This window comes from Megalopta genalis, chromosome 13, assembly GCF_051020955.1.
Source record: "Megalopta genalis isolate 19385.01 chromosome 13, iyMegGena1_principal, whole genome shotgun sequence".
Lineage (NCBI taxonomy): Eukaryota > Metazoa > Arthropoda > Insecta > Hymenoptera > Halictidae > Megalopta > Megalopta genalis.
The window spans coordinates 11,164,694-11,189,347 of NC_135025.1; the positions used below are offsets into that span (position 1 = coordinate 11,164,694).

General features: G+C 44.3%; 1 protein-coding gene and 1 long non-coding RNA gene across 2 annotated transcripts in view; one reads left to right on the plus strand and one right to left on the minus strand.

The window, feature by feature from the left end:
* Positions 1-211: 211 nt before the first annotated feature.
* Positions 212-2,866, minus strand: Fic (FIC domain protein adenylyltransferase). The gene is made up of 3 exons (XM_033478139.2): positions 2,509-2,866; positions 1,533-2,433; positions 212-1,360 (listed from the first exon to the last, which is right to left on the minus strand). Exons 1-3 carry the CDS (start codon positions 2,723-2,725, stop codon positions 994-996), a joined length of 1,485 nt encoding a protein of 494 aa, XP_033334030.1. The 5' UTR covers positions 2,726-2,866; the 3' UTR covers positions 212-993.
* A 180-nt stretch (positions 2,867-3,046) lies between these two features.
* LOC143260458 (uncharacterized) overlaps positions 3,047-24,654 on the plus strand; it is a 29,115-nt gene continuing 7,507 nt past the window's right edge. Inside the window, exon 1 of the long non-coding RNA XR_013034670.1 lies at positions 3,047-3,442. This is a non-coding gene — a long non-coding RNA (uncharacterized LOC143260458). The remainder of the gene's footprint in view (positions 3,443-24,654) is intronic.

A 24,654-nucleotide genomic window follows, 5' to 3' on the forward strand; every position in this document is an offset into this window, starting at 1 on the left:
GAGATACAAGAAACGAGAAGATTTGACTCGTCGGGGTAAATCACTCGGCTGGAGAACGGGAAGAGCAAAAGCATAACGAGACAAGCAGCTAGTAGCGCGATCGTAGTTTCTTAATGCTCCGCATACATCATTCGTCACGTTCTCTTCTCCGATATAATTCCAATAGTCTGAATCGAATAGGGTCGTAACAGAATAGATAAACAACAACGAATTCCAAAATAATACGTTTATTAAAAGCCGCGTACATATTTACAGTTGGGCATCGCAAAAGACTTGACCAGCAAGCGACAATTGCGTGGGCTCGTATCAACAAGGTTAATTATCGTCGACTATGAGCGCGTATGATCGCGTGGACGCGCTCACAGAATTATGTTAAGTTGGCCGATAAGTCATTGCGTTTTTCCCACAGATGGCAATAGAGAAAAACGCAATGACTTATTGGCCTATTAAATAGATCTCGTTACCAAAAACGTGCGTGTATCGCGGAACCGATTCTACGCACGAAGAAAACCTAACGAAAAATCACGTACGCGGTGTCAGCTGTTTTCCCGAGCAGACACAGATCGATAGGTAATAAAAACTATCGAATCTAATAAAAACGATTTTACCCTGTGGAATAGTAGTTACCCGATTCAGACGCGTGATTCGGATTTCAAAACGAACCTTTTTGCGCGTCGACTCGGTCCCGCAACGTTCCCTCCGTGCTTTGGCAACGTACACATACACAGCGTATCCCTTATTATAAAATCATCACAGTCTTTCGTCGAATTTCGTACTATACATCGCGTACATCGATTTCTTGTACAAGCGACAGAACGTAGCTGAAATTAGTGGAAGCATTTAATTCCGGCGATCGGAGGTAAAGATACTTTGTAAGGTCGAAGCTACGAGAATCGAACACGCTCGATACTCGGTCGTCGACGAAATTTCCTATTCTTCTTTGGTCTATAAAATACTTGAATGAGACGACTGGCAACGGTGAATGATCTTTGCTCAATCGTCGCTGAAGGCGTCCGAGAGATCGCTGACTTCCTCGGTGTCGATCGTTCTGCTTCTCTCGGGGAAAAATGAATCCTGGCTAAGAGCGGGCACCTGCCTAGAAAACTCGCTTGTGGCCCATAAAAACAGATCGAGCGTCTGTTCGGTGCACTCTGCTATGAATCGAATGAACGGCCGCACGTAGCCGGTGTTCGCGATTTCGAGATTTTCATAGTAGGTGTGCCGATGCTGTTTGTGGATGATAACGGGTGGATAGCCGGCCTGCATGAGGATCATGTTCATCAGCAATCGCGACGTTCTGCCGTTCCCGTCCGAGAAAGGATGTATGCGCACCAATTTGTAGTGCGCCAAAGCCGCGTATCTGCCATAGCAGCAACGGTATCGGTGTGTCGGCAGTAGCAATTAGTCGCAGCGTTTAGAGCAGCAGAGCAGCGGTAACAGCAGCAGCAGCAACAACAACATGAAGAATAAGAAAGAACTGCGTTAGTCGAGTGTTACCGACGGTAACACTTGGACAGGAGATGATTTCCTACCTAACAGGATGCATCCGAATGGCGGTTTCGCTGTTCAACCAGAGCATAAATTCCTCCATGAGATAGTGTATGTCACCGGGACCGGGCGGCACGTGACCACCGACGTAAACCTGGGTACGGCGAAACTGGCCGCCTTGGACCGGATCCACGTGTCCCAGAACGCGCTTGTGTATCTCCAATATATCCTTGATCGAGATTGAGCCGACCCTGTTGACCAGAGTGGCGTTGATGTACTTCATAGCCGCGTCCAGACCCAAGATCTCGTTGTGCTCATCGATACTTTTGCCGGCGACCGCGGTACGCGTCTCCACGATGGCTCTGGTTTGAGCCAGGTTCATCGTGTTCCCCTCGATGCCGACCGTGTGATAAATGTGCTGAAAGTAAGCTTCCTTTTTGGCGCGTATCAGAGCAGCGTTCTTGTCGGGAATCGCTGCGAGCGCGTCCCGCTTCTCGTCTATGCGCCGAAGGGTGCTACGGTCTAGCTCCTCGACCACGCGTGCTGTCCTACGGCTGTTGATCAACGCCTCCTCGTGATTCGGCTGGTAATTGAGGGCGCGCGCGTAATACTCGTTCGCTTTGACCACGTCGTTTTGCGCGTACTCGAGAAACTCCCCGTAACGGTTCAAAACGTCGGGATGCCGGGGCGCCAGCGCGACCGCGTGCTGGAACAACTTCACCGCCTTCTTTTCCTTGCCGGAGAGCTTCATCTCCAGAGCCAGCTGCAGAGACGTCAACGCCTCCGCGGTCGAGGTCACCCTGTCGCGGTTCGTCGTCGCGATCTCGCTGAGCCAACCGTTGCCACGAGAAGACGGCGGCACGGCCACGTCCAGGCTGCCCTCCAACACGTTCAGCGCGCTCTCCGACGGAAGCGGGACGAACGCGCGCCGATAATCCGGTTGCTCTGTAAACGGGGAACACGAAGGTTAGCGAGGTTATGTTCGACTAGCCGAACGTAGTCCAGCTTCCGATGCTTTACCTGGCATCTCGGCCGACGACAAATGGTCGATGTAGTAGCGGGACAATAGCGCGCCGATCGCGGCAACAGCGATTCCCGACGCGAACACCAGAAATACGACCACGCGATTCACCGTCATCGCGACGCTGCTTGCATTCTTTCGATATCCGTGTCTCCCGTTTACAAGGACGAGTTCGTCGTAGAACACGGAAACCAGACTCCGCTGTGACACCACCATGTCTCTGCGAGTAACGGGCCAACTCGGCAGCAGCACGGTTTCTTTCGGATCGCGAGACTGGACATCGTGTTTCCAGCTGTCTTGTCGACTGTTCTCGACGCGCTACACTCCAACGGCAACGTTGCGGACGAACCACGAGACCGCGGTAGTGTCTAGTCGCGCTGCGCCACTCATATCGCGTACACTCGATACGCGTTAGCGATATTAATCCACGAATCGTGTGGTTCTTCGCGATTGGTTCGGAAACGTTGCTCTGTTCCCATGTTCGTCGCGCCGCGGGCCAACAGATGTCGCCAGCGGTTCCCGAACGCGACGGCGCTTATCTTTCCTTTCCGATAAATAAAAACGATACGATGCGAGACGCGGTCCGCGGTCAGCCTTTTCGAAAAGCAGGGTTGCTTCTTTCCTCCGCGCTCTTCCTCGCTTCTCCTCGCACCTCTACGTTTCTCCTTGCTGCTCCTCGCTCTTCTTCGCCTCTTTGAACAGACGATCGCTGTCGCGCTCACAATTTTTCGGAAGGAGAGCGGCGCGAGGAGGTGGCGCTGCCGCTTTCGACGCCGCCGCCGCCGTCGCCGCCTCCACCGCGTAACTTCGTAGCGAGGAGGAGGCGAAACGAGACGAAACGAAACGAAACGAAACGAGGCGAAAGGATGCATGTGCATGCCGCTTGCCGCTTACGATTCAGCGAGAACGGGGGAGGCGGAGGTAGAACGAGAGGTAAGTCGACGCGAGCGAATAATAGTCGAAACGACCCTGAAACCGAGGTCATCGTTGTCCGTTGGCCCGAACGATGCCCGAGAGCGTTCGTTCCTCCTCGGGCTTTGACGCGTTTCGCGCCGCGAACGCGAACGCGCGCCGCTCTTTTTTTCTCTCTCGTTCTTTTCGGTAAAGACTCGCGAGTTGCAAATTCGAGCATTCGAAGGTTCGCCGACGCGACGCGATGCCTTTCTTCTGGCTGCCACTCCGTTTCGCTCCTGCGGACCGAACAGCGATAAATATACCGGGTGGGATAGATTATAGGTTACGAATGCGTTATCGCTATCGGCTCGGCCGCCGTTTCTTCTAGCGTCGTCGCTATCGTTTCGCGCGTTGTTCTTCGGCACAAGCTCGTGTCTCGCGCCCGATGCAAGGAGGGTCGCGACAGCTAGCCAAACTTTTCGTTTGTCGGCCCGACGAAGCTCGACTTCGATTCTCGATTTTCGGCCAAAAGCGACCGCGTGCAACAGGATCGCCCACCTCCGCCCCTCGACCACGCGAACCGCGGCGCGCCATCGGAAATGCTAAAACGCGACTCGCATCGTTCCGCGCGCTCGGTGTACAGCGTAGAGTGTAGAGCGTAGAGGAACGGTGTGTTCACTCTCCTCTCGAGCTGTTTGTAGCACCGACCGGTTCTGCTCTAATTGCGTTTCCCGCGTTGTATGTACTTCGATCCCTTCGTTCCGTGTTCGTTCGTTCGTCACGGTTCCTCTTTCCTGAATCGAAGCACGACAGCGTGCACCGAATTTCAACCGAACACCACTAATCGTGTATCGCGTCGAAATCCGAATTACGAGCTGAAAGAAATCGAATCGCGCCAGAAAATACGATCCTAGAAAAATCGATAAAAAAAAAGGAGAATTTCGTTGCTCGATACGACGGACATGTTCGCGCGATTTCAGTGGTTTTCTTGGCTGGCATTAGGCGAACGTTTCCGATTCGAGACGCGCGCATTTGCATTTCGAGGAGGAACCGTTCCGCGAGTAAATTCGCTCGACTTTCTCGCTTTTAGCATTTCGCTTTTCGCCTTCGCGGGGATCGAACGGAGAATCACGGAGCACTCGCGCGAGCGAGGTTGCGGGGTCCACGCGTCGGCGGGTCAACGTTCTCGATCGTTCAGCCGGGTCACGTTCGGGACAAGCGCGAGGAAAAGAGAAAGGTTCGGGGTGACGGAGATGAACGAGGAGACGACCGAGACCAACGCGACACCCGCGGGACAAGGCGCTAATAACGCTAGGCTCCTTCGATGGGCCGAGGGGGCGAACGATTTTCATTGGTTCGTGTCCAGAAACGTTTTGCAGAAATATTCCGACGTGCTGGCTGCGACGACCGTACTCTGCCAGAAAGTCGTTGCCGGGTTGGTTTCGCTTTGTTTTAGAAGAGCGGACAATGAACGGATTCGCGTGGGCCGATACGTACGAGGAAACCGCGCCACGCGATTCCTCCTCGACCACGACCTGTTCGGATGTCCCGCTGCGGCAGGAGAAGCGAGAATGTTCCCCTCGGTGGTACGCAGACTCGCGCTGCGCTGTGCCGCGGCGGCGGCGGCGACGGCGGCGGCGACGGCGGCAGAGCGGCGGCAGAGAGTTGCGATTTGCGAGGCGTGCAATGTGCGCGCAGTCAGACGTACTCTGACCTACTCGCATTGGAACTGGGGATCGCCACCACCTCCGCCTCAGAGGTGGGAACGACGAGCGGTTTCTGCGCACTTTGGGAGAACCCAGTGACTCTCAGCGGTCGGTGCAAGCCGATCGTGTCTCGCTCGACCACGCGTTGCGTTCGAGGGGATGCTTCCGTTTCCGTTTCCGTTTCCATTTCTGTGTTCGTGCTCGTTCTCGTTACCGTTACCGCCTCTCTTACCACCGGATCCATCTTCCTCGAACGTCCGCAGAATTTCGTCGACAATGCCCGCGCGGCCTCCCGGACCACCCGAGAGCCAGCGCGAACCAACGATTCCAGCGAGCACTCGCGTTTTACGAAAAATAAAAGCGAACTTTACTTTATCGAGGAAACCGTAAAAGCGGTCGAGCAATATCGGAGCGGCGTAAACTTCGCGGTCGTCCTTCCTCGAGAACTCGGCTCTCCTTTTACGGCGAGGAAGGTCGAAACGGAAAAAAGCGGTTCGTGGAAGGCGTCTATGTCCGATCCTTGGTCGGCCGCTGGCCACTGCCCGCCGTTGCCCGCCCGCCACCCTCCGCCGCCCCTACGCCTCCCGTCGCCAGTCGCCCGCCACCGCGCCGCGACGGCCACTTTGTCGGCGAGTTTATTATTCGTAACGGAGAATCCGAGAGGATCGACTGGATTATCATGAAGGTTCTCCGTTTCCGACCTCTCCATGCTTTCCGATCGGTTTCGCTTCGTTTCACGGGAATCGGCTTATTTTCGATGTTCGACCAGAAACGGCCGCGATCGTCTCGATAGCTTCGAATCGTTCAATTCGATCGGCTTTCGCTCGCGTGTAATACCAGAAAAATTGCCGAGAGCTTCCGAAGCTCTCGGAATATTGGGTTGGCCAATAAGTCATTTATTCATTTATTTATTTATTTATTATTATATATTTATATTATATATTTATTATTTTATTCATTTATTTATTTATTTATTATTATATATTTAAAATATATATTTATTATTTTGTTCATTTATTTATTTATCTATTTACTGATCTATTTATTTATCTATCTATTTACTTATCTATTTATTTATCTATTTATTTACCTATTTATTTTTCTATTTATTTATCTATTTACTTATCTATCTATTTATCTATCCATTTATCTATCTATTTATTTATTTATTTATTTACTTATATATACAGCTAAGAGCCCATTTTTATATTACAAAAGAAAAAGCAAATATTAAACATTGCAAAAGTTGTATTGAGGAAGAAACGCGACTTTATTGGCCAACCCAATAGAAATCCGAATCGGCTTCTAAGTTCAGCACTGTTCACACTGTTCACTTCCGTGATAGTACGAATAAAACCGTGCGCGTCTGACGGCGTCTCGAACGTTCGCGATGTCGAAGGAATGGTGACCGTGGACGATCGGGTTTCGGTACCACGAGGATTTACTCCGATACTCGTGATTCTCGAGTCGTTGGTTTCGCTCGCGTTCGACGAGAAGAAGGGACATGGTGCGGCTTAAACGATCGATCGATCGGTCGTTCGATGAAATTCTCGAACGGTCTCTAGAGAGACGGTACATAACCTCTAACGTCTTCGATCATCCGTTTCATTTCGATTAGATCGCGTTTCCATCTAGGCTTCGTTTTCCCACGAGAGAAGCGGAAGAGGGGGAGGAGAGGGACTCTCGACGAACGGGCAGAGGAGAGCGTTCACCGAGATTTACGAGCGGGTCCCGCGTCTCGCCCCTCGCGTCTCGTGCCTCTTCTCCGCGTTTTATCGACAAACCAATTTCAGTGTTGCCCGCATAATTGCCTCGGCGCGTGTATCCACTTCGGTATCGCGGCCCGATGAGAACCGCTTGCCGATCGTTTCGATGGTTCCGCGTTCGTGTTCAATACGAGGAAGAAGCGACGAGGAAACTTGCCTGCACCGCAGCCGGATTCTATTCGACCAGGGTCCCTTCGAAATTGCGCGCGGCTCCACGGTGTGCGTGCGAGAGAGGTTCGGAGGCTCCCGCTGGCCTCTCCCACTGCCTCGCCCGCTACCTCTCCCGCCACCTCTCCCGCGGCCGCTGCCGCTCTCGCACGAGTTTTCGCCCCTGCTTGCTTGCTTGCTCGTCTTTCGGTTGTCACGAAATCGGACGTGGCACGGCCATTGAAACTCGAGATTCTCCCGAGACGAGCCATTCAAAATGCGCACCGTCCCGTACAATCTCCTTTTCCCTTTTTCTCGTCTTATGGACCCTCGCATTATGGAACCTCGCCTTATGAAAAGAAACGAGGGTCGAGGATTCGAAACCGGGGATCGAAATAAAGAAAGGCGGTCCTTCCGGATCGCCAGCCGGTGCGCGGGTGCGTCTATTAGTGCGAGCACGGCTGCGTACGCGATTGAGAATGTTCCCCGGGAGTAGACATTCCGATTGTCTGTTCGCTGTTCGTCGTATACCTGACGCGAACAAACTTCTAAAGATCGGTCGTGTACATGTGAATCGGAGCGGATCGATCCGACCGCGAAAATCCGGCACCTTGTTGATCCCGCGTTCGAGCCCGTTGGGAACCCATATTCATAAAAAGAAAGAGAGGAGAAGAAAGAGGCGAGGTAACAACGGACCGTCCGCGCACAGTGGAACAAACGGTGAATCTAGATGGAAAATATCCTACTCGGCCGTAAAGCTACAGTGGGCCATAAAAGTGTTCGTACACCTTTTAAAACGCAATAGCTTTTTTACAATTGGACGAAATGACTTGAATTTTTTTCAGATGATAGAGGGACTAGTATACTAGACGATGACCAAAATGTCTTCTTTTTTTTTAAATTTTGCTATTAATTGGAATGACAGAAATAAATAAAGAACTCCCGTTTTTTAACTTTTTTATCTGACCTTGTAACGCAAGTTAAAAAAAAGATGCTTCTCGTCGATCTCCGTGAGTTTTGCCGTCTTTAATTTGTTATAACTCGCAACAACGTCAACTAATTTCGATAAAATTTTCAGCAGGCATATAAGTTACCGATATCTACGAGAGGCATTTTTTAAATTTTCATTATAGACTCGGATAAAGAAGTTAAAAAAACGGGAGTTTTTTTCTTTTTTTTCTTTTGTCACTCCAAGTACATAATAACAAAATTTAAAAAAAGCATTTTGGTCATCGTTTGGTAGACAAGTCTACCAAGTCCCAAGTCCTACAAGTCCCGCTATCATCTGAAAAAAATTCAAGACCTTTAGTCCAGTTTTAAAAAAGTTATTGCGTTTTGAAAGGTGTACGAACACTTTTGTGGGCCACTGTATGTAAACGGGAGACTTCAAACTTTCATTTCCTGTTGCTTTCAATCGCAAACCAAATTTTTTAACTGTAAAAAACTTCCAAGAAAAATTTGTATTACGCTTGTCTATAAATAACATTTACGAAATATAAAATGTAATGGAACATAAGTGAATATAACCCTTTGCATTTGAGACTATTTGAACTGCAGAACGAAGATATTTGTTTCAGCCTACAGTATTTTCATTTGGTATGATTGTTTTTATTTGATACATATGGAATTGAACGTGAAAAATTTGAAAATATTGCGACGAGCAAGTTAGCAGATATTACCAGTTCAATTTTCAAAAAATCAGTTATATGTATATTGCCTAAAGTTCGTACCATATCAATTCCAGAAGCGGTATCTCTTGGCATTACCGCAATTTCTCCCGAAATGCCAAATTTCGGGTCGCTGTGAATTTCCCTGTGCCAGTCTTACGCCTATGTAATTTATTGCTACGTCGATGCTAAGGGTCGACGGAGTCGGCCAAGTGTGTGATGCGGCACGCGACGCGAATTCCCGGAAGACAACACAAAATGGTCTGTTTGGGTGTGAGTCAGATAAAAAAAACCGCGCAGATATAAAGTACGTAGTAGGTACATACTACGTACGTGACCGTCGAATCATGGCACGTGACCTCCGAATTGCCTTCGAATCGTGTCATGCGACCTCCGAATTGCCTTTGAATCGTGTCATGCGACCTCCGAATTGCCTTCGAATCGTGTCATGTGACCTCCGAATTGCCTTCGAGTTGTGGCAAAAAATTAGAAATAACAAAGTTAAATCATCGTTTTTATTCTAGCATTACTATGTATTCATATTAATGTACACCGGCATGTTGGCCGCTGAGTTTTCCTGCCGACTGCCACGAATTTCTATAAAAACGAGCCGCGAGACTCGAAGAATCGCGACTTAGTATTCTCGGATCCACCGGTTTCAACATTTCTGGCAGAAATTCCTATATTTAGTTCTTCGCTTCTAAAGTGAACCAAACGGCAGAATAAATTCAATTTATACGGGGTGACCACCCAGGATTCCAGAACTTCGTCGATAAACAAATTTGTATACCGGCTTCGATATATCTACTCGCGCACGACGATATAGATCATAATCAATTAAAGTTGAAAAACAATTACTAGCTGTTCTCATATAATGTTCCTCATAACTAGACAGCGGATCTTTATGTACCATAAAAACTGTCCACGTTAATTGTAAAAAACATAAGTTAGATGAAAATAAATCTTCAGTTTCACTAATTGTAATAAGTTGAGATCAATGTAACAATGCCTTTAAATTCTTCTAATGTCCCTCGAGTTTTGTATTTAACCTATACATTTCTGTCATAAACACATACACACATCGAATCCGCAGTCTACTTACAACACGAACGAATGTACAATTTCATCGTGTTACGATTCCAAGGTTTCTCGTACAACGATTCTGGAACAAGAACAAATATTTAGAACAGGGGTGTCAAACTCAAAAAAAAGAAATCAATGTTCATAGAAACAAATATTTTTATTTTGACTAGTACATTGTAACAAACATATATAAAGTTAAATTATTGTTTACGCCCTGATACTTGACATCAAAAATGTTCATCTCGGGCCGCGAGTTTGACACCCCTGATTTAGAAGATACATGCATACATCTAATACTTTTATCCACCTAGATCGTCAATTTGTTCCACCGCGCGACTCCGACTCGACCGGGCATCCTTTTGCTTCTCGAAAGAGCCGACACGTCGCGACGTTCGCGTTTCGTAAACTCGAAGCAGTCCAACGGCGACGAACGTGCAAGCGAGCGGGCGAGCGAGCGAGCAAAGACCGAGATGACGCACGGGAAAACTCTTGCTTCTCCTTCGTCGTAACTTTTTTCTCGCGGATACGGCGAACCCCGATTTCAAGTACTGTGGAAAGCCCGCGCCACGATCAGTTAAATATAACTCGCGCGAATTCTCGCCTCTACTCTCGACCCACCTTGCCCCCCCCCCCCGCTCTGCTCCCGCTTACTACGCCGTAGACAGTAGACGAGCGTTTCGTTCGAAAGCTCGTAAACAGCGCGCATAAACTTGGACGACAGCGTGGAAACGAGGGAATGGTGGTGGTGGTGGTGGTGTTCGTCGTGGCTCTGGAACACCGCTCGGATCTCGTTCGGATCGCTTTCGGATCGCATTCGGATCTCATTCGGATCTCATTCGGATCGCATTCGGATCGCATTCGGATCCCTTCGACCGGTCGCGTCGCTCTGGCCCACGATCGATCGTTCTCCTCCAGAGAAAACTCGAGTATCGCGATGGAAAGAGCAGAGCACAGTGTACGCGAGCGCGCCGCGACCGCCTACGCTGCCGCCAAATACATATTCTCTTAGGTTAGGTTGGGATCGAGGGACGGCGCGGTACGCGAAGCAATCGAGGGTTTCGCCGAGGGCCGCGGCGAATCGATACGACGAGAAGCAAAGGGGGCCGTGAAGGCGTCCCGAATTTCACCGGAGGATTCTCGCGGAGAGTCGACGTCGACGAGGCTGCGAAATCTCGCGGCAGCGGCTCGCGCGACTCGCAGGACGCGCGCGGCTCCAAGACGATAACCGTACGCTTCCTTAGAAAATTTCCTTCTCGCGGCCGTTCGTCGATTCCCGGATGGGTGACCTACTTTCAAAACACGTGTCGTTTTACGATCGTCGCCACCCGGCCGAAAAAACGTGTGCCTCGGTGCCTCTCAAAGCGCCCCGAGCGAGCTCCGAGCTTCAAAACAGGGGTACCATTGTACCAGGACGACAGCTGCGTCGCGACCATTTAAACCCGGCTTTATTTAGCGATCTCGTATAGCCCGTAGAACGACGAGGCCGGGGCATCGTCACGATTTCGACGATATCTTCTATCGGGATTCGCTCGCGTTCGATTTCTCGCGTGCTGCCCTCGCCCTCGCTAATACACATTGCTCGTGGAAAGAACACACGTATTCATTCGGGAATCGAACGCCCGGCGAAGCTCTCCTTAATCGCACGATTTTCGCGTCTCTCTACGGCTCGACCGGCGCGAACCGTTTCATCTCTTCCCCCTTTCCTCTCCCTCTTCCTCTTGGCGATTCTAGAAATAGCGGAGTATTTTCCCTCGGAGGGAATCGAACTCGCGACCTTACCAGTTACACACCTCGACCGCACCCCGTTATATTTTTAGAAGGTAAACCGAAAGCCGCGACCCACCGTTCCCGGTTCTCGGTTCGAGTTCGCGGCTGCGATGCATCACGAAAGCGATCCGATCTAAACACCCTTGTGTAGGAGTCCGGCGTATTTCTGACGCGTCTTGTTCATAAGGATTAGGAGAGAATGCGTCGTCGTCGGTCGTCCCGGTTCGCTTAATTGGTTAAAGCAGTCGCCCGACAAGCGCGGAAAGATCCGGGTTCGAATCCCGGTCCAATGATATACAAATACAGGGTGTCCCAAAAATGTCTCGCAATCCGGAAATGGTGGGTTCCTCGGATCATTTGAAGCAACTTTTTCCTTTACAAAAATGTTCTCCGAGGCACCGTTAACGAGTTATTAACGAAAGAGCAGTGACCAATAAGAATCGAGTACGGCTGACGCGAAGCGGCCCAGCCAACCAGCGCACGAAGCCCACTTCCGCTCATTGGCTCGGTCGCCTCGCGCCAGCCGAGCTCGCCTCTCATTGGTCACTGTTTTTCGTTAATAACTCGTTAACGGTGCCTCGGAGAAAATTTTCGTAAAGGAAGAAGTTGCTTCGAATGACCTGAGGAACCCGCCACTTTCGGATTGCGAGACATTTTTTGGACACATATGATCGGTCGTAGACTTCCCCCATTTTCTCCTACACTTACGAGTACGAAATGCGCCCGTTTTTTCTTTCGTTACCGTTTCGCTTGTATAAACCGGCAATTTTTATGAAAGTCCGATCTCTCGCGTAGATTTACTCACTCGCGCGTTTCGTTGCGACGCGGGGTTCGGGTTGGACTTCGAGAGCGGAGTTTTCGACGAAAATCCGTGCGCGCGTCCGTCGAGAGAGGCGTTCGCGCGACGTCCTCTGCGGTTTCGCCATTCTCCACCCGCCATCAACCGCGGTCTCCCGACGTCCGCCACCATTCGACACTATCCGCCGCCGTCCGCCGCCGGCCGGCAACAATTTTGCATTCGACGGAGGGGCAGGTATAACTGCCGAGGACGAAACCTATTTCGTAGAACCAGTTCCGTCGGAGAAGCCTGGAGATTTACGATCGTTCGGGGCCCCCTTTCGAATCGTGCCCGACTCCGTCCGCCGCCGCCACCGCCACCGCCGTCCTCCCCCCCCCCCCACCGCTTCTCGTCCGCGCCGCTGTCTCCAACTACGTTCGATTCGGTTTCGTGGAGTCACGCGTTTGATTTTCGCCGAATCGCCTGCGATGCGCGACAATGCGTGACGATCCGACGTTGCGCGACGATGACGACGGTACGGTAATTTCTCTCGCGACGTTCCACAGCTTGAGAACGTAAATGGTCAACTTGCGAAGAGGAGATACGATTGTTCGAGCCTCGCGGCTCGTTTTTTTTTTATAGTTGTTGATAATATCGGCGACTAGAAAAACGAGCCGCCGCGAGACTCGAATAATCGTCGTATCTTCTATTCCCGAGTTGTCCAATTTCGTTGTCAAGCTGGGGGACAACGTGATAGAAATTTATTTATTTATTTATTTATTTACTTATCGAATGTACACGGGAAATCAGCCATCAATTATAAAATTACAAATAAGATGACTACAGTTCCTGAAATTGATATGATAACAAAATCTTTACGGGCTATAATAACGTTGCGTTATTAAGTAATACGCCTTAGATTCTGTTTGAAAGAGCATAGTGGGGGATTGAGAGGATTTACAATAACGTAAACACGATTGAGTCCAGTATCATAGCTAGACTACGGATGTTTATACAAAATAAAAATTTTATTGAGTAACTGTGTAAGACAACAATCGAATAACAATATATTTCTCTGTTTAATAGTTTTAACACGTTATATATACATATCATGCACACGTCATATACATATATATATATCTGAATTTATACATATATATACATATATATATATATATATATATATATATATATATATATATATATATATATATATCTGAATTTATACATATATATACATATATATATATTTTTATACATATATATATATATATATATATATATCTGAGTTTTCGTAGCTTCGGCCAATTAACACTAAACCAACCGATCTCTAATGATGATTAGCGTGCATTGACTCGTAAGAGTGAAAAGATAGAATTCATTTGGATTTTGTAAAGTTTTAATTATGAGACTTGTTTCAATAATATCATTTATTCAATCATTTTCCACGAAGAAGTCTCGAAAGTTTGTAGTATCGTAAAATAAAAAATCGGTCATAAAGTATAAAGTAAACAAAAACAAACATTAAAAATATACTAACATTGGTAATAAAATAAAATAATAAAATATAAATTATGCCTACACTAACAAATTATACTTATATTTAAATTTGTCTTTAAAATATTATAACCTTTTACTAGTTACGATGGAATTCGTTAAAACATTGTAAAGATAATTGGGGTGACTCGGGACAATACGTTATAGTCCTCCGTAAATTTTTGTTTGCTTCGTGGCGCCGGGAGAAACTCCACCGATTCACGCTGGCCGTTCAACAAGTTAATCGACAGAAAATAATGCAGCTCCAATTGTTTTCATTATTCTGTACATTTCTTATCAATATTTGCCATAAATGCATAATATCCGCAGTTAAAGTTGTTCCACGTTTCTGAATTACGGAGAAGATTTTTGGATTCGAGGATGAAATATTGAAGCATTCGACCGTGACTTCTCTTCGATAATGCTAGATAATTGTACGCGACGCTTGTACATATACCGTGGGCCGTCGCGAGCCCAGAGATTACTTCGGAAGGAACCCTACGTCGCGGAACACTGCGTCGCTTGTAAACGAGAAATCCATGGAAATGAATCCGGATCTTCGCGCTGTTCGCAGAGACTCTTGTCGCGTGTTGCATCGTTCGAATCGAATCGGAACGTTCGCCTCTTAAACGCACTCAAGGTCGTGCCGAACGAGCCAGGGTTGGTGCAACGTTCGCCTGCATCGCCGACACACACGCGGATCTTTCGTTCTCGCTAATTTTAAGCGAGACTTTCCGGACACGTGTTTCCCAACCGTTCCACGCCGCTTCGAAATTAAACAGATTTATCTAGCCGTTTATTCGACTGGGCGTTTGTCCAGTGCCGCGTGCTCCCTATCCCGCCCGTCTCCCTTCCTGTTTACCTACCTGCTTACCTGCCTGCTTGCCTGCCTGCCTGCCTGCTGCTTGCTTACTTGTCTGTCTGCCTGCCCGCCTGCCTGCCTTCCTTCGTACCTACCTACCTACCTACCTACCTACCTACCTACTTACCTTTCTACCCACCTACCTACCTACCTACCTACCTACCTACCTTCCTACCCTCCTTCCCAGCTACCTACCTACGAGCCAATAACAGAGTTACCTGCCCCTTGGTTTTGTCCGTTTCTTGCATCAATCTCTGCGTTCATATTTTTTAGCTCGAAAATATCACGAAATATTCGGTCGATTCCGTCGAAATTGTAGACGCAGCGGTGCGCGCACGATCGAAACCAAGTCTCGAGCAAAGGGAGAAGAAAGGGACTTTGGGAAACGGAAGGAATCGAACGGAAGAAACAGGCGAGCATGAAGAAGTCGAGAAATTTGTAGAAACGCGGCGCCGATGGTTTTCCAGCGTGTTTCTTCGAAACTCGTACGGCGAGCCGCGAACGAGACATCTATACTTCGACGTTGCACTGTGTGTGTTCCGTGATTCGTGTCTTCGATTCCATAGATCATAGGTATATCGCTACCCGCATATTTAAGTTCCAGCATAGGCTCAAACGTGAAACGTGAAATCATGAAACTGAAGTCTCAAACTAGAAAACTGAAGTTTGAAACTGCAAATCTGAAACCGCAAACTGAAAACCGGAAACCTGAAACCCCGAATCTTAAAGCTGAAACGTGAAACCTCGAACCTCAAATCTTCAGCTTGAAATCTGAAATCTAAAACATGAAACTGAAAACCTGGAACCTGAAACCTTAACTCTCAAACCTGAATCGTGAAACCTCAAATCTCAAACTTGAAATCTGAAACCACAAACTGAAAAACTGAAACCTGAAACCTCGAATATTAAACCTGAAACGTGAAACCTCAAACCTCAAATCTTCAGCTTGAAACCTGAAACCTCAAACCTGAAACAGAAAACATGAAACGTGAAACCTGAAACTTGAAATCTGAAACTGCAAACCTGAAACCTGAAACTGGAAATCTGAAACTGCAAACCTGAAACCTGATATTGAAAATCCGAGATTGAAAACCTTAAACCCTAAACTGAAAACCTGAAATTGAAAATCTGAAACCTGAAACCTGAAACGTGAAACCTCAAACTTGAAATCTGAGACATAAAACTGCAAACCTGGAGACTGAAACTGAAAACCTGAAACCTAAAGCCTGAAACTGGAAATCTGAAACTGCAAACCTGAAACCTGAAACTGAAAACCTTAAACCCCAAACTGAAAACCTGAAACCTGAAACGTGAAATCTGAGACCTGTAACTGCAAACCTGAAGCCTGAAACTGAAACAGAAAACCTGAAACCTGAAACCTGAAATCGAAAATCTGAAAATTTAAACCTGAAACGTGAAACCTTAAACTTGAAATCTAAGACCTTAAATTGCAAACCTAAAGCCTAAATTTGATAACCTGAAGCCTGAAACTGAAACAGAAAACCTGAAACCTGAAACCTGAAATTGAAAATCTGAAAATTTAAACCTGAAACGTGAAACCTTAAACTTGAAATCTAAGACCTTAAATTGCAAACCTGAAGCCTAAAATTGAAAACCTGAAGCCTGAAACTGAAACAGAAAACCTGAAACCCCAAACTGAAAACCTGAAACCTGAAACCTGAAACCTGAAATTGAAAATCTGAAAATTTAAACCTGAAACGTGAAATCTCAAACTTGAAATCTAAGACCTGAAATTGCATACCTGAAGCCTGAAACTGAAAACCTGAAACCTGAAACCTCAAACCTCAAACTCAACCGCAACTGCAATCACAGCCGCACCCCCATCCGTGACTGTTCGAATACACGTACCAGTGTACCCGTACCCATCCCTGTATCTCCAAGCATTTGATCGTTCGCGAGTAGAATCCTTCGCTTTCACCGAGGTTCTTTCGAACGTGAGCCTCGCCCGGTCATGGTTGCGTAACCAACAAACTACACGACCTGGTTCCCATAATTGCTCGATGCTCGCCTGCGTCTGCGTCCGTCCCGGTCGCGGCGATCCTAAAACGTTTCAAAAATACGGTCTAACCGGAATTCGAAACATCCAAAAGGAAGAACGAGCGGCTCTGTAAAGAATCGCAAAGATTGCTCAATTTACCGTGATCAGCGGTTTCCGAACGCATCCCGAACGCAACCGGCCCTTTTAATGGTGAAATACCTCGTCGAATAAACTTATTTTTTTCGCTAGTTTTGAGAACATTTTTAAGGAAATGCGATGAGAAAACACGGCAAATACGAATAATTTTAATTTATTTACATATACATATACATATATATTATATATTATAATATATATATATATATATATTATTTGCATATACATATATATAACATATATTAACACACTATCGTCGGGAAGGATATTAACATCTTTCTATAAAGTTATTTTTATAAATTTTGTTATATATTTGAAAGCAATCTCTTTGAAATCCTGAACATTCTGGTTACATACTTATCACAAAAATGTTATTATTAGTTTATATTAAATATTAAATATTTTGTAAAAAAATCGGTTTTTTCAAACTTCACTGTGGCCCACAGATAGTGTGTTAATACTGATAGAGAATCGATGAATCAACAGGTAGGTATACATATACGTAAACTCGTTTTGAATTGTGTGGCATTGGCTGCAAATATGTTCATTTTATCGCTGTTGTCATTGGCAAGTTGAAATATCCTGTAAAATATTGCTTTGCCGTCGGAGTCGTGTGCCGTGGTAGCAAACACGACGCGCGACGGGCCTATACGCGGCGCAGCGTATATCAGCACCGATGGCAGCGCGGGTTTCCGCAGTTTGCAGTAGACTTTTTGCTTTCCAGTCGCTTTGCCACGAGAGGGAATGAGTTTTTCGGTCGGTGACGCTTGTCCTGTAGCAGTCGGGAATAACTCTACGATCGCATCAACGTCCGCGTCCGCACCCGCACCCGCACCCGCACCCGCAGCCGCGTCGCGCCGGTGTTCGTGTCTCTCGATACCGAGAACTCGGGCCGCGGGACAGTGCTCGTCCTCCAGCCGCACCTTCGAGCCTTCGAGCCTTCGAGTTCACGCGAAAAGCCTCCTCATCCGTTCGTTCCTGTTGCTTCCGCTTCGCTTCTGAGTTCACGCTCCTCTCCTTGTCGCTCCGCGTTCATCGACATTCGAAGCTCTTTGTCACCTATATCAGCTACAGCTCTACCTGTGGCTTTGCTTACAGCCTGCAGCTGTCCAAGCGCCGACACGATTCGATGGAACTTTTCTTTTCTAAGAGAGCGAGGAACGCGGCGAAAAGATGCGGATTGAGAACGCTAGATGCCGAAATAAATAAAAGGAATAGATGCCACACATCGATGTTTCGTTCGTGATTTTATGTTTGTTTACGATCGCGACTATGTGCACGTATTATTCCCAATATTTTCAATATTTATTTTCGATATTTCCAATATTTATTTTTGATATTTTCAATATTTCCAATATTTATTTTTGATATTTTCAATATTTCCAATATTTATTTTTGATATTTTCAATATTTACAATATTTATTTTTGATATTTTCAATATTTCTGTTGAAATTTTAGCCTCGAACAAAAATTAATCTATAGTTTACTTAGTACTAAGATACTAAGATATCGGTTTACATTTTCGTCGGTTCCGTCGGCGGGCAACGACGGTGATGTAAACTGTATATAATAGATACCGCGATACATCATCACCGGTACCATTAGATACACATCGTGCCCTGACTGTTTGGGGATCCCAGCGTCACGTATACAATGTGAAACGCGACAAATAAACGTCTCTGATTGGTGGATAAGACGAACCCAAAAAGGGTATAAAAGAAGCGTTTTTTCTTACCGGACTCTCTGTAGAGTTTGGTCGCTCGATCGTTTTCGCCCATATACCTTCTCTCAATAAAGGAATAAAATAAAGTCTTTTTAAGAAAAGAATTAGAATCATATTCATTTTCATTCCATAATCCCAACAATATCCAATATTTATTTTTGATATTTATTTTCAATATTTATTTCCAATATTTATTTTCAATATTTTCGATATTTATTTTTAATATTTTCAATATTTATTTCCAATATTTTCAATATTTATTTTCAGTATTTTCGATATTTATTTTTAATATTTTCAATATTTATTTCCAATATTTTCAATATTTATTTTCAGTATTTTCAATATATTTATTTTCAATATTTATTTCCAATATTTTCAATATTGATTTTCAATATTTTCAATATTTATTTCCAATATTTTCAATATTTATTTTCAGTATTTTCAATATATTTATTTTCAATATTTATTTTCAATATTTATTTCCAATATTTTCAATATTGATTTCCAATATTTTCAATATTTATTTTCAGTATTTTCAATATTTATTTTCAATATTTATTTGCAATATTTTCAATATTGATTTCCAATATTTTCAATATTGATTTCCAATATTTTCAATATTTATTTTTAATGTTTTAAATATTTATTTTCAATGTTTATTTTCAATATTTATTTCCAATATTTATCTTTAATATTTATTTTCAATATTTTCAATATTTATTTCCAATATTTTCAATATTTTCAATATTTATTTCCCACATTTTCAATATTTATTTCCAATATTTTCAATATTTTCAATATTTATTTCCCATATTTTCAATATTTTCAATATTTATTTCCCACATTTTCAATATTTATTTCCAATATTTTCAATATTTTCAATATTTATTTTCAATATTTATTTCCAATATTTTCAATATTTTCAATATTTATTTTCAATATTTATTTCCAATATTTTCAATATTTATTTTCAATATTTTCAATATTTATTTTCAATGTTTTCAATATTTATTTTCATATTTTCAATATTTATTTTCAATGTTTTCAATATTCATTTTCAGTATTTTCATTATTTGTATTGAATTGAATTAAAATGGATCAGATTAAATTAAATTTGATTAAATCATCCGACTTTTCAATTACGTGTCGTTGTCTCGATCCACATTACCCCGGATAATTGAGGTTCTGCTGTAAATCAAATCGAATCAAATCTTGCTGAAATCTTGGCCCGATCCCGTGCGATCGGATCGGGCGAATTTTTCTAAACGGCGAGTCGACGAACGTAAAACGCAGAGCGCACCATCGCGAACATGCGCGCGTCATTGCCAATTCTCGCGTTTCCCGCCCTACAGATGGGTGCACCTATTAATAACCAAGCTCCGCGAATCGCTCGACGAACCGTAATGACGTTGCCGAGGACCTCGTTTATTCGCAGCGAGGAAGGTTAACGAATCTCTTTAATGTTCGCGCCCTTGGCGTGCTGCCACGCGGAATTTCAAGCACGAGCATCGGAAATCTCTCGATGCCCTCGCGCTCGCGTTCGCGTTCGCAAACGCTACGGCGAGACCACGTCGATATCGCGCGCACACTGAGGTGTCGCGCATCAGCATACAAATTCTTGGCGTTTCTCGCTCGATGTTGATCGCGTCTTCGCCGCTGCGTCGTCACCGGCGACCATCGCTTCCCTCGGAGCTCCGGATTCCGGAGCGTAGAGGAACGCTGAAAATGGTACGACCGGAAACGATCGTACCCGAAGTTCAGCAGCAGCCTGCCGAAGCAGGCTCCAGATAAACGTAAACGGTAGTCTCGAAACGCTCGGTGCTGCGATCTGGAGAGATTTCTTCTTCGAATGCTTTAACAGCACGACTATTGCTATTCGTCTATAGGGCGTTGAATGGTAATGTGAACGGTCCTGAAATCGGTGCACTATTCTAAGCACTTGCGAGGCGTTCGACTCGTAGAAGATAGTTTACTCTTGTGCAGGAATTCCATAGAACGCTATACGGTCAACAGAATCGCATATATGGGATTATCATAACCTCAAATCAGACCTTCGTTATTCTAGTTTTGTATGCTCGATTGTTATTTTCCTATCTATTTATATTGTTAATAGGGTCCCTTAACCCGTCAAATAAATAAATATATAAACACCTAAATAAATGCATAAATAAATAAATAAACGCCTAAATAAATAAATGCATAAATAAATAAATAAACGCCCAAATAAATAAATGCATAAATAAATAAACACTTAAATAAATAAACACTTAAATAAATAAATACATAAATAAATAAATGCATAAATAAATACATAAATAAATGCATAAATGAATAAATACATAAATAAATGCATAAATGAATAAATACATAAATAAATGCATAAATAAATAAATACATAAATAAATACATAAATAAATGCATAAATACATAAATACATAAATAAATGCATAAATAAATAAATACATAAATAAATGCATAAATACATAAATACATAAATAAATGCATAAATAAATAAATACACAAATAAATAAATAAATAAATAAACGGTAACGCAGTCTAGTTATTATCATCATTATCATTCTTATTATCGTACACTTGTACACTCTCTATATCTAACATTTCAACTATCTGACACACGAATGTTATTCGTTCCTTTTAAATCGACGACCAACCGGACGAAGAACCTCCACAACGACCATGTTTTCCAATGTCGTTCACAAGGTCCAGCGACGATTACCGTCGGTTCGGGACAACGTCCCGGCGACGATCGATGCCGCTGATTCATTCGGATTTCTGGTGGCCGCGCGCGGTCCACCAGTTCGTTGGTCTACGTATGTCATTAAATGTCAGAGTTGACATCGTTTAACCCGTCTTCCCGTTGCTCCCGACACACAGAGCTCCCGGTTGTTGGCCGGTCTCTCTCGGCCGCGTCTCGCTTCTTATTTCTCGCTTCTCATTTCTCGCGACTCGCGGCTCGCGGATCGCTGCACGATGCTCGCTGCTGCCTCGCAGGCTCTCTGACTCGCGCCAGGGCCGTCGGTACGAGGTCAACGGCAAATGGAATCGTTGCCTGCGAACGCACGATCTCGTCTCGCTTCACCTCGCCTCGGTTCGCTTCTTGTCACGCATGGTTCTCTTCTTGTCTGGACATCGCGTGTTTTCCAAACACCACGACCAACAACGCCTTTCCCTTTTTCCCTTTTCCCTTTTCCATCGATCCACGGCGCAGATATCGCCACGGCGCTCGCGAACAACGGCCGCAACCGAGAACTGGGGTAGATGTGCCAATTACGGTAAATTCTCTCCAATTGTCCCTCAACTTGTAAACCAAAACGGACAATTTCGGCTGGTCTAATCGTATCTCCTCTTTCCAAATTGTCCATTTTTGTTTAGAAGCTGGGCCACGATTGGGGAGAATTTACTGTGCTGTGACCTGTTGGCAGACTTCGGGAGCTCTCGTTATTTAACACAACTTTAGCAATTATATAGGGTGTCCCAAAAATGTCTTGCAATCCGAAAGTGGCGGGTTCCTCAGGCCATTCGAAGCAAAATAAATATTCTCTCCGATATTATAATATATTATAATATTATATTATATTATGTTATATTATATTATATTATATTATATTATATTATATTATATCATATTATATTATATTGTAATATTAATTAATTATTAATATATTTTTTCTCGTAACATTTTTCTTTCTCCTAATATCTAAAGGAGATTTTGTACTTGTGCGATGGGCAAATTTCTATCGACAAAAGAAACTTTGAAATTTGCCCTTAAGTCCTGAAGAAATGTCATATACATACAGGGTGTCCCAAAAATGTCTCGCAATCCGAAAGTGGCGGATTCCCCGGGTCATTCGAAGCAACTTTTTCCTTTACGAAAATTTTCTCCGAGGCACCGTTAACGAGTTATTAACGAAAAACAGTGACCAATGAGAGGCGAGCTCGGCTGGCGCGAGGCGACCGAGTCAATGAGCGGAACTGGGCTTCGTGCGCTGGTTGGCTGTGCCGCCACGCGTCAGCCGTACTCGATTCTTATTGGTCACCATTTTTCGTTAATAACTCATTAACGGTGCCTCGGAGAACATTTTTGTAAAGGAAGAAGCTGCTTCAAATGATCCGAGGAACCCGCCATATCCGGATTGCGAGACATTCAGGTCTTAAGGGCAAATTTCAAAGTTTCTTTTGTCGATAGAAATTTGCCCACCGCACAAGTACGAAATCTCCTTTGGATATTAGGAGAAAGAAAAATGTTATGAAGCTAGTTATACGTACTGTGTGTGCCTGTGATCTACAAAAATTAGTTAAATAAAAAATGCATACAATCGGCATAATAAGAATTGAACGCTTAACGTTAAATTAACGCTTTCGTAAAATTGATATTTGTATAGCAAAATTTAACCCTTCGCACTCGAAGCTATTCGAACTGTGAATCTTAAAATCATTTTTCTAACTTATAGTATTTTCATTTTATATTGCAAACTGCATTTTATGCATATGAAATTGTTACACCTTTGACAATTTTTTAAATCTAGACTTTGTTAACATAAAAATTATCTTGGAACGCGATATAACCATTTTAGTGGCGTATCTCCACCGCGCGAGTGCAGAAGATTAATATAATAATAAGTCATTGAAAAGTTCGTCAGTCATTGATAAGTCATTATATCGTTGAAAAGTAAAGATGACTGCTTTAAAAAAGCTTCATATTTGCATTTCTCCTCTTAAAAATCTGACAGAGACGATTTGAGATTTGTGGTTATGTAGATCTATTCCGTGGTAAGCAGCACAGTAACAAACGCATCGTGTGAAAAATTGGTCCGGTTACCGTGCACAGTAAATAAACTACTAAGATTGAAGCTAAAAACAAAAATTCAAATAAATATTTCTGTAATCTCGATGCGTTTTACCAATAATACAATTAACATTGTGACATCTTACCTAGAACGATTTATTTGATTTGATTGATAATTTTTACAGAGAATTTCGCGAATTCAGTATCAAAAGATTGAAATAATTTTTCTGGGATTTGAAGAACTTTCATCGTGAACACGTTCAATTTTAACAAATAAATAACGAACAGAATTTGAATTAAAAAATTTGATACGTCTTATACGATAAATATAAAGTTAACCCTTTGCACTCGTGTGGTGACTCTGAGGCACCACTAAAATTGTTAATTCACGTTCCAAGATAATTTTTATATTAATAAAGTTTAAATTTAAAAAATTGTTAAAAGTATAACTGTCATCATCACAAGTCATCGCAAGACTCAGTTTCATATGCATAAAATGCACTTTGTCATATAAAATGGAAATAGCATAAGTCGGAAAATTTATTTTAGATTCACAGTTAAAATGGTTTCGAGTGCAAAGAGTTAATTATTCTTGAAAATAAACAAATGGCACAATAATTGGCTGGCCCACAGTAACCGGCACCGCTACCGTATGCCGCGCATTTTTACCGAATTCAGTGGCGCGCGATCTCGGCCGTGGAGTTCCGAACCGTGCGTGTTGTAGTTCACGTCATCTTCTTTAGCTACGCAGCCTCGCGCGAACGCGAATCCGATTTAAACAGTAGACGGTCGATCGGTCAGTTGGTCGATTGAGCGAACGAGCGAACGATCGAAAGGGCAGACAAGAAGGCGAAGAATAGCGGCGGTGTGGAGGAGTCAACCGGTCGAACGGCCAGCCAGTCGTCCAGCCAGTCCACGGCTGTATGCGTAGATACGTAGTGTAGAGTGTAGAAGCAGCCTGTCAGCCAGTCAGTCTCCGGCTACATACGTACACGTATAGCTGCGCAGCTGTTAATATTCGGATGTCGGGGTCCGGGTTCGTTTGGACCCCGAGTTTAAATATTGTTCTCCGACTGCATATGTATCTAGTTTCTGTCGGTTCACTGAAATGTTCACATGTTCAATGAGCTTTGTAGAAAAACTAAAGTGTCCAGTAGGAGTAGCTCGTGTCAGTCACCGATGACTCACGATATACGATTGAAAAAATTGTATTCTCGCATCAATAAATTTTCAATCATTTGAAGATCACAAGA

What these genes read in the sequence shown, in the direction of transcription:
- Fic (XM_033478139.2), bottom strand. Translation starts at nt 2,725, where the DNA reads ATGGTGGTGTCACAGCGGAGTCTGGTTTCCGTGTTCTACGACGAACTC. An exon ending in GTCGTCGGCCGAGATGCCAG is followed by an intron (nt 2,434 to 2,508) that starts GTAAAGCATCGG and finishes CCCCGTTTACAG; the next exon opens with AGCAACCGGATTATCGGCGC. An exon ending in ATTCGGATGCATCCTGTTAG is followed by an intron (nt 1,361 to 1,532) that starts GTAGGAAATCAT and finishes CTGCTATGGCAG; the next exon opens with ATACGCGGCTTTGGCGCACT.